Source organism: Lactuca saligna, chromosome 8 (assembly GCF_052625555.1).
Source record: "Lactuca saligna cultivar CGN05327 chromosome 8, ASM5262555v1, whole genome shotgun sequence".
Classification (NCBI taxonomy): domain Eukaryota; kingdom Viridiplantae; phylum Streptophyta; class Magnoliopsida; order Asterales; family Asteraceae; genus Lactuca; species Lactuca saligna.
Genome location: NC_136424.1, coordinates 73,148,360 through 73,159,445, shown reverse-complemented (window position 1 = coordinate 73,159,445; position 11,086 = coordinate 73,148,360). Strand labels below are relative to the sequence as shown.

The 11,086-nt window shown below is 27.2% G+C and overlaps 1 protein-coding gene across 2 annotated transcripts; it reads left to right on the top strand.

Moving 5' to 3' along the window:
- Positions 1–7,475: 7,475 nt before the first annotated feature.
- On the top strand, positions 7,476–9,710 carry LOC145012070 (uncharacterized). 2 transcript variants are annotated; one of them, XM_078970842.1, is made up of 7 exons: positions 7,476–7,610; positions 8,337–8,371; positions 8,466–8,615; positions 8,710–8,783; positions 8,869–8,987; positions 9,063–9,146; positions 9,395–9,710. In XM_078970842.1, the coding sequence occupies exons 2-7, from the start codon at positions 8,365–8,367 to the stop codon at positions 9,501–9,503; spliced, it is 543 nt and encodes a 180-aa protein (XP_078826968.1). In that variant the 5' UTR covers positions 7,476–7,610; positions 8,337–8,364; the 3' UTR covers positions 9,504–9,710. The 2 variants fall into 2 exon arrangements, with proteins under 2 accessions (XP_078826968.1, XP_078826969.1); XM_078970843.1 differs by having other exon boundaries at positions 9,063–9,156; positions 9,395–9,500.
- Positions 9,711–11,086: the final 1,376 nt, after the last annotated feature.

Below are 11,086 nucleotides of genomic sequence, written 5' to 3'. Positions count from 1 at the left end.
AGCTAATGTCGTTGTTGAAGCTGTTTGGATTCGAAATCTATTACTCGAGTTATATTGCCCTCTAAAACGCACAATGATAGTGTTTTGTGACAATGGGAGTGCCTTGTATTTGGACTCAAACTCGATTCATCACCAAAGATCAAAAAATGTGGAACTTGATTTATATTTTGTTAGGGAACACGTTGCCATTGGCATGTTCGCATTTTACATGTTCCATTGGCACACCGGTTTGCTGATATATTTATTAAAGGCATACCTACACAGTTATTTTTTATTTTAGAAAGAGTTTAAGCATTTGTGAGCCCCTCCTCAAACTAAAGGGGATTGTTAGATGATATATGTTTTATCATAGTTTGTAGTGTAGGGTGCAATACATAAACATTGTGTGTGTGTATATATATATATATATATATATATATATATATATATATATATATATATATATATATATATATATATATATATATATATATATATATATATATATATATATATATATATATAGAGAGAGAGAGAGAGAGAGAGAGAGAGAGAGAGGGAGGATGCAATACATAAACATCATAGTTCGGGACGGGATCGTGTTTCTAGCTCCCTCCATACCGTTGGAGATAGCCAAACTCCCAAAGTTGATGCATGACCCATACCCAATAATCAATCTAACATACTACATCACTTTAAATTAGATATTGACTCATCCCCAATAACCTAACATACTTCATAACTTTAAATCTGATATTTAAACCATGCTCTTTTGTTATTTTCATTGCATATATTGTTTTTGTTGAATGCCCTATCAAAACATAAACATCTTTTTCCAAACCCATACAAAAAATATACTAAAGTTTTAGGCTAGCTTTTGTTTTTTTGTTCATGTAATTAACGTTTTTGTTGATAGTTTTCGGTTGCAAACGTAAACTTACCAAACTATATTATTCAGATTGTTGTATTAGTTGATCGATCATATTAAAAAATAAAAATACACTGACTAAAAATAGAGATTTCACGATAAGACTGGATTATTCAGATTATTGTGGTATTTTTCAGTATTTGCTAAGAAGGGGCTGGACTTTTCGTCGTTTTTCAGTAGACAATCTGGCAAAAAGCTGAGAGACGGTGTAGTAATTAAGACTAAAGAATTGGAATGTGTGAAGTCATCAGAGCCGTTGAAACAGTGACGTTGACTTTGTAGACGAGCACTGGCCTATTTTTCCATATGGGGGACCCACAATCCAACAACCATCCACATTTTTGTTTTTTAATTCATCCCAAACTGAAGATAGTATCTTGTGTGTAACGTATTATTCAGTAAACCAATAATGATAAAATGTATGTAAAGTTAAGTTTATAGTTGATTTTAATTAAAGTTTATAATTTTAAAATGCGTATTTAAACATTAAAAAAAGTTATAATTACATATTTGAGCGGATTGCATAAAATATAAATCAACTTATTGATAATGTATTATCATTTTTTTTGAAACGACAAACTAACTAATCTAATTTTAAATAATCACTTATGTTTCCACCGAAATTTGAACCCCTAACCTCTCATATGAGATTATCACTCCATACCGTTAGGACATTGACCATTTGGTTGTATTATCATTTAGTAAGCTAAATGTGTCTGTATTCAATTATAAATATATATTTTACAAATTTAAACATAGATTTTAAAATATATCTACTTAAATTAAATTGAAATGAAGTATATTTTAACGCATAGTTTGGCATCGGATAAGTTAGTTGTATAAATTTGCAAAAAATTGAAGTGATTTATATTTGGTTTACAAGCTGCTTTATAATTTTTTTAGGTTGTGTTTGATTGGCATCCAAAAAGTTAAATTTTTAGTTAATAAAATTGCAGAAAATTGAAGTGATTTATATTTGGTTAATTTATGAATTAAATCTTATATTATGTAAGGTTTTTCACTTGAGACATGTCTGTTAATTTAATTTAAAAAACAATAATATATATATATATATATATATATATATATATATATATAGCTGTTATATAACTAATATTATATAAAATTATAAAAAACTACATAGTTTTAACAAAATATAATCAAATCTCTCTACCATCTTTATTGCATCCTCTATTAGAGCTTATGACAAGCTTTGTACATATTTTTTATGGAGTAAACGCCCCACCATCGCCGCCTGCCGGCTGTTGCTATTCTGCCACCTCCAGCCACCCATTTCGGTTAAAGGTAACCTCGCATACCTCTATTTTCTTTCGGTATACTTCATCGATGAATAGAAAACTCAAAACGATTTTATTTTGTTACTAGTCCTGCATAGAGGTCGATAAAGGAGGAAAATCTCCTGATTATCAACTGAACCAAATTCCCAATTCAAAATAAATTTGTTTAACCCAATTTCAAAATCTATTACAAATCTAGTCCCTAACTCCATAAACTTCATTTAATTTGCTCAAAACAAACCCTCTTCTACAAATGATATTTATACTAGTCCTAATAGCCTAAACTAATAATTATTTTATTTATATTTAACCCTCATTGTGATTTATGTGCAAAATAATTTCAACTCTATTGCAAATGTGTGTTTGTTTATTGAATTCATGACTGGGAATGAATGCATATGTGTGTTGATGATTCAATCACAACTCTTGAATTTTGTAATGTATTCTATTAGAATTTATTTATATAAATGTATTCTGTTAGAATATTTGAGAAAATAATTGTTAACAAGTATATATGTTTAACTGGTAATGAATTTGTGATACTTTATGGTTGAGTTTATAGTCTCTGCTACATTCTGTTAGAAGTTATAATTTTTATTTTCTACTATATTATGTCAAACTTTATAGTCTTTAATATATTCTTTCAGAATTTATAGTTTTTATTCTCTTAGAATGCATTGAATTTTTTAATTTTTGAAACTTGATTATGTTTCCTTTGTGGATTTGGGTTTTGAAGAGGCTAACATTGATGCGGAGGAGGAAGAAAACATAGACAACGAGAGTATATTATACTAGAATGTGTTATGCTACAATGTATAAAGTGTTGCTTAAAAATAATATTCTCTCATAATAGGTTAGTATTTTTGTTAGATTTTGATGTTTTTTTTTCTTTTTTCTTCCAGCATGTTGTTATTATTTAATGAATCACAATCATATAATGTAACTATTTGGTATATTATTGGTTCAAGAATTGATTTTGTGTATTCTTTTCAAAATGTATTTACTAGTTTATGGTTGGCCTTCTGTCATTCTGACAAAATAAAATCGAAAAATATATTTACTAGTTTATGGTTACCATTTTACCATTCTGACAGAATAAAATTGGATTTTTAGTTTTGAATTAATTTAATCATATTTTTAAAAATAAAGGAATTAATTATCCCTAAAAATCCGAAAATTTATTTTTTTAATATAGGTTAATTGACTAAAATGTCTTTATGCTGAAATTTGTGTGATTATATGGTATATGCTATCATATTTCTACTATCATAAACCTTCAGATCATGACCTTTGATTATATTTCATCCAATGATCCATATCTGTGCATTCTGCCACACAAAAGTTATTAAAAACAAAATAACATAACCATATATATATATATATATATATATATATATATATATATATATATATATATATATATATATATAGGTTCATTTGAGGCTATGCTAATTTTGTGAGACATGCAAACACAATCCTAGCCACTCATCTTGACGATATATATATATATATATATATATATATATATATATATATATATATATATATATATTGCAAAATAAAAGGAAAATTACAAAAAAAACTTTTTTTAAATATTATTTTTGCTAATTATTTTATTAAAAAAATAAAAAATCACCGATTTTTTTTCGAAATATGAGTGAGTATTCTAATAGAATTTAATACTAAATAATCAAATTGAATTTTTTGAATGTTAAAATATTTTAATATTCTATCAAAATTAATAGATATGCTAAAATATTCTAATATTCGGCATTAATTGTTAGATTTGTTAGAATATTCTAATATTCTATTAGGATGTTTGGAATATTTATAGTTTAATATTGTAATAGAATATTCTAATATTCTAAAAATTCGATTTGAATATTTACAATATAATATTCTATTCGAATATTTCACGTATATTTTGAAAAAAATTGATATTTATTTATTTATTATTTATTATTTATTTATTTTTGGATAAATTGAATGTCGTAAATAATATTAATTTTTTTCCCAAAAATTCTCATTTATTTTGTATTTTAATATATATATATATATATATATATATATATATATATATATATATATATATATATATATATATATATATATATATCTCCAAAATGAATTAGTAGGATTGCGTTTTCATGTGTCACAAAATATGATGATTTCACATGAACCTAACATTATATATATATATATATATATATATATATATATATATATATATATATATATACTACCTTATAAAAGAAATCTTACTATTTCTATAAATAGAATCAATATAATAATAATATTTTTTAAGACGTTCAAGTCTTTAAGTTTAAAGTACAACCAACTATTAATATAATAATATTACAATATATATGTTACGAATGATAATGCTAGGGATATAAGTATTAAAAACACATTTAAATTATTATTTCCTTATTTTTAGGGATTGTATTAGTATTTTCATCAATTTTGACCCAACTTATACTCCTAAAATATCTGTTCTTTGGTATCTGGTGCATTCGAAATCTGAAACACTTCTTTTCGACAAATCGTTTGAAATTAAAAAGCTCATTCAAATTGGAGTTCCCTAATTTTTTGCATAAAATATAATTGGCTGGAGACTAATTCAAATATTTATCTCCTTTGCCTCCATGGGATCCACCACCATAGTATTTTTTTGGTTTTAGCATTGCACTTTTTATTTTTGTGAAACCGATCGATAATGGTGCAAGTGTTTTTAGAAATATAACATGTCTATGAATGGAACTATTGGTAGAAATTAATTGTCGCCACCGCTTTGCGCTAGCAAACGGATAGTGTGTGTGTATATATATATATATATATATATATATATATATATATATATATATACACACACACATACATATACACACAAAGAAGGGTTATATTGAAAACAAAAAATCCCTAAAAATCATAAAAATACATAAAAAAAACCTAAAGATCACAAATCATTTTTTTGAATTTATATATAAAACAATTGCAGCTTTTTTTTTTATAAATTCGCTGAAAAAAATTAAAAAATTGATTTTTTTTTGTTTCAATTTTTTTTCAGCGAAATTATATAAAAGTTGCGAATTTTAAGATTATATAAAGTTTAAAAAAAAAAGATTTGTGACCTCTAAATATTTGTTATGTATTTTTTTTTTTTTAGGGTTTTTATTTTTCTATAGAACTTAAACCTAATTAAATATTTATTTAAGAAAAACAAATAAATAAAAACAACTATTATCGATTGAACTATTTAATTTTTATTTTAAGGGATAATGACTTGAAAGGGTAACGAACTTTCGACTTTTGTCACATTTAGTCACTAAATTTTTTTTCGTTATCTATTTGTCATTGAACTATTGAAACTGTTCACATTTTACCCTTATGACCGGCTGTTACCGGTCATAATGGTAAAATGTGAACAATTTCAATAGTTTAGTGGCAAATAGACGATGAAAAAAAGTTTAGTGACTAAATGTGAACAAAATCGAAAGTTCGTTTCCCTCTAAAAATTTCAGTGACTAGATGTGAACAAATTTCGCATGCCAAACCAATGGTCATAATTCACATCAGTGAGAATGGTTCATTTTTTTGTAAAACCAAAAATCATATTGGAAATTTTGATTTTTTATTTTGGAAAATGTCAAACCATTGGTTTTTTATTTCGGTTTTTTTTTTTTTTTTTTTTATTTTTTTTTTTTATAAAATATATTTTCAGGGTTTTGTTTTTGTTTTTTTTTTTTTTTTTTATTTCATAGATTTCTTCATCAACAAATGTTGCTACAATTTAACAAAAGTAAATAATTTGCTAAAACATAATACAAGAAGATGTTTGTTCACATTTAGGTGCTGTTTGTTTTTTCGAAGCGAAAATTCATGAAGTCTGCAGACCACCTCTGCAATCCTCTGTAGCAGAAGAGGTGGAACAAACGGCTGCAGCCTATAATAAGAAGTATGTTTGTTTTTTAACATCTGTAGTAAACTAAAATTTAAATAAACTAATTTTATAAACTGAAAATAGTTTTCAACACTGAAATTTAATAATTATAGTTTTAAAACATTGAAATAATAATAACAAGAACATGTACAAAATAAAAATATAAAACTTTAAAAAAAAAACTTAAAAAAATGTAAACGAAGCTAATAGTTTTATTCTAGAAAAAAAAATAATTTTAAAAAACATTAAAAAAGAAAATAATAAAAAAATTAAGAAAGTATTGCAAACGTTGTCTACAAAGTTCGTAAAAAATTACACACGTTAAAAAAGATGTAACTGAAATTGAAAATATTATTAATAAAATAGTAAAAAAAATTAAAAAAATCAAGTTAAAAAAACAATCGTGGAAATTATAAAAATAAATTGTATCACATCCGTAAATAAAAATTTAAGAAAATCAAAAATAAAAAAAAAATTTAAATGTTATACAAAATTAAAAAAAAACACTTAGAAAAAATAAAAGTTGAACAGGTTAGAAGAGGCAAGTCAAGTGCTGCGCCACGCAGCACACGCGCAGAGGTTTTGTAGTCTGAAGTTTTCCAAAAAACAAACTGCTGCGAGAAGGAAAGTGCTGCGCGTGTGTTGCGCCGTGCAGCAATAAGTGGTTTGAAGAGGTTTTTATAGAAAAACAAACAACACCTTAGTCATTGAACTTTTTAGAGGGAAACGAACTTTCGATTTTGTTCATATTTAGTCACTAAACTTTTTTTCGTTATCTATTTGTCATTAAACTATTGAAATTGTTCACATTTTACCCTTATGACCGGCAACAAACGATCATAAGGGTAAAATGTGAACAGTTTCAATAGTTCAATAGCAAATAGATAACAAAAAAAAATTTAATGACTAAATGTGATAGAAATCGAAAGTCCGTTGCCCTTTCAAGTCATTATCCTTTATTTTTATTTTAAGAATCAAAACAAATTTTAAATCCAAGAGGATAATCCAATGAAATCCAAATTTGTTAATTTCGACAATTAAAATTTTATTCGATATGGTTTGGAGTTTGTACAGCATTGTTTTCCTAATTCGTATTCTTCACCCTAGCCTCTTTGGGGTGATACTAATAAGACACCCCTTAGACACCTTATAATCATTTTTATAAAAAGTCAATCTATAATCAACTTCTTGTAATCATCTTTTTCGGAAAACAATGCAATTTCAACCGATAAAAATATTTCAAACATTAATTAGGGTTGTGTAAATGGTAAAATAGGGTGTCTTATTAGCCAACCCGTCTTTGGATAATCAAACTCTAAGTTCCGTTACTTTCCAACCGCTCTTTGGATAGTCAAGACTCTAAGTTCCATTACTTTCCATCACATTTGCATCCATTACTTCCGATTACACGCTTGTCACCAATCGATATAAACCGATCATCGTTGACAGCAGCAAGACCTTTCAGGTAACGTCCCCTTCTGTTTTGGTTTCCCATACGTCTATGCCTTTTCCCCTGTAAAAGGTTTTCTATGATTTTAAAATGTTCCTCTGATTTATATAGAATAAGATTCTCTTATTTTCTTTCCTCTTTGGTTAGTTATAATGCATACCATGTTTCTTTAGCCGGTGTATTCAAATAAGGATAACATGCACGCCATGTGTTTGTTAATTTGCCTCATATTTGTTAACCTATTGTTTCTTACTGTGGTGCACACCAACTGTTTGCTCTTTTGTCACCTTGTCTTGTAACCAAATGTGAAATTTGAATGCTATTCACGAACAGATGAATATTAGCAATTACTTATTCCTTTTGCTAGGGTGCACACCAACTGTTTGTTGTTTTGTCTCATGTCTACATTTGATTGTTTTTGTAGTTTGATTAAGTTATCATAGTATTAGATAGAAATAGGTCCACCTATATAACAAATCCCCGTGCCACGTCATGTTCAATTACACCAATACCCGATAACCTAACATACTTCAGTGTACTTCGAAACAAACCCGTTTTTAGCAAACAACGTTCATTTATTTATTTATTTATCATTATAATATTATAATTCTTATTGTTTATTTACATATACGGAATTACGAATGTTAGCGCTTCACACAAATAAACATCTCGTTCTGTTAATATGTAGTTAGATCTCTGTTTTTAGCATTTACTGATTCCATTTACTTTGTGAATTTACAGAGAACAACGTTAATCAAAAGGAAGAATCATGGATGGTATGTTGGTTCATTTTGTTTTTGTTACATTACATATATTTAATTATTTATATTAATTGTGACTTGTGATTGGAAATTTGGAATAAATGTTCAGTCGATTCTCAACCAACAATGGAGGAAACGGTTCTTGTTGGAGATGATCTGATGTTAGGACCACCATCACCACTCATTCCACCTGAAATTGCTTCACATGTTCTTCAAGGTCTTAATTTGTGTGATGGAATTTTAAGAAACCTTTTTTTGTGTAAGTTATTTATCTTCATTTCCCAATCAATTAAATTTTCCCATTCTTCATCACAACTTATTGTTTGTGGTTTCTTCTCATTTATATACTTTAGGCCTCCAAGTTAATGATATAGAGCCATTTTGTCAAGAAGAGATCGCTTTGTATCGAGAGTGTTCACAAAAAAGGGTATACTTTTCCTTTTCCTTTAAAAAAAAAAAAAAAAACATTTGTGATGATTTTGAATTGCAAAGATGAATATTAAATATGTTAGGATAAGGAACTAAGAAAACGTGTTCAAGATAGCGAGTATAGATTAGGGTTATCAATGCCTTTAGATGAAGCAAAAGAAAGAGCTTCTCAACTAGAGTCGGAAACCACAACTTTAGAGAGGTATGTTATTTATTTAATGTTAATGATACTTGTTTAAATTTTTTATTTTTAATTTTTATTTTTTATAACTTGTAGGCGATTGATTCTTGCAAGTGGGATGGAAGGAGCAGAAGGGTTTCGCCAAAGGTGGAGTTTACATGGTCGTGTTACAGATAACAAGTAATATTCGGTACCAATATTTATTAATTCTTGTACCCTATGGTTATTTATTTTTATATATTTAATAATTAACGACCCACATATTATATATTTTCTGCAAATGGAAAATCAATCGGTCCATGACCATTAAAGACGTGAAAATCTGTAACATTAACATTCGTGGTCCAACCTAGTACCACTTATCGTACATTCTTGATGATGTTATTTATTTAAAAAAAAATTGTGATTTCATTGCACATGTTATGCAGGAAAAGAATGGAGGCATTAAAGGAAGGACTTGAAAATAGGAAAAAAGACGATGAACAGGTTGCAGTGAGTGTTAAAGGTTCAACAGGAAAAAGATGGTTGTTTTGGTGAAAGTAGGAAAGACTATTATTTGATTACCTAACCCAAAATAATAATAAAAAAAAAAAACAAAACATGTTTGTTTTTATTCAAATATTAAATGGTGTATGGGTAAAATGTTGGTTGAATGATTAAATAATTTTTTTTTTTTTTCTGGAGCAGTTATGTATAAACTTTATTTTATTTTTGGATTGAAACAAGAGTTTCAATATGGTAAAATGGCCAATTTACCGTTATGTTTAGAAATAATGCTAATTAAAAGTTTAACAATTAAAAAATCGTCATACACTGAAATTACAAATGAATAAAAATAAAATAAAAGTGTACTACATAATTTAATAATATGTAGCAAAATCTGATTGTTTTGAAGAAGACAAGGGATGAACGACGAAAAAGGTACATGGGTCGGATTTTATCAGATCAGGATTTTAAAGTTATGATTTATTTGGAAGTGGAAAACCGGTTTTTACCAAAACCCAGTTTGGGTCCGGAAATGTTTGATTTGGTATAACCGGGTTTGGATCATATACAAACAATTTTTTTTCATACCAGACAATGGGATAATTCAGTTTTTTGACTTTTCTTTTGCAAATTAAATTCACCTCCAACCAATATATACTTTTTAAAAATACAAAATAAGGTACAATGCATTAAACTAGAAAATGAAATACACAAGCAATGTGCCACCTTCACGTGTATTTGTTTGCATTAGATCGAAAGGTCCCTTAGTCACTTTGCAAAATTTTCTCAATTTCGTGTTTTAATTAGGGTTATAAAAGGTACCACATCTTCTGAACTGGTCCCAATACACTTCACATGGGTTCGTTTTCCGTCCTAAATTTTGTCTAAAAAAACATGTACAAACCGATTCGTTCTATCTCTACTTGAAAAATGAAATATAATGTTAAATATCTTTTGCCCTTAGAGAAACAGGGTAAAAGCCAACAATCATCTAAAGTAGTCGTTTGTGATGCAGCATTAGGGTACATGGTGCATGTGACATCAATTATGATTGTTTAGTCAAAGCTTCATATTATGTTTGTTTTTTTCCGAGTACCTTTTTCTAATGTTGCAGCTTTTTTTAAGTACAAAAACTTATATATGCATTGAGCTTACACAGTTACAGATGTAGAGAAAACCCCGCATATCATATCGAATTAAAATGATATAAAGAGATTTATAGGGAATACCTTAGTAATTATTAAAAGCTAAACTTTAAATTCAAAGGAATAGATGGTATCATTCATTATATATTATAGTAACGAATCACGATAGTTGGGTCATATTATGCAAGGTAGATATTCATTTCAGATCAAGATTATTTTTATGAGACATGGAGATTTGTTTTTGCCACTAATGCTGGTGATAAGAAAATAAAAATATATAAAAAAAGGTAAATGATACAAAAAACACTCTTTTTACACATAAATTCGATTTTGACACTGTGTTTTTTTTGTGTCAATTTTGACACTGTGTTTTTCAATTTGTTACAATTCTGACAACTTGACCGGTTAATTAGGTTATATGCTGATGCATTTTAAAGTTGCATATTTAATATAAAATACAATTTTTATATAACTAATATATATTTATAT

Coding starts and splice junctions, on each gene's coding strand:
- LOC145012070 (XM_078970842.1), top strand. Junction 8,988..9,062: donor GAAACCACAACTTTAGAGAG/GTATGTTATTTA, acceptor TATAACTTGTAG/GCGATTGATTCTTGCAAGTG. Junction 9,147..9,394: donor GGTCGTGTTACAGATAACAA/GTAATATTCGGT, acceptor CATGTTATGCAG/GAAAAGAATGGAGGCATTAA.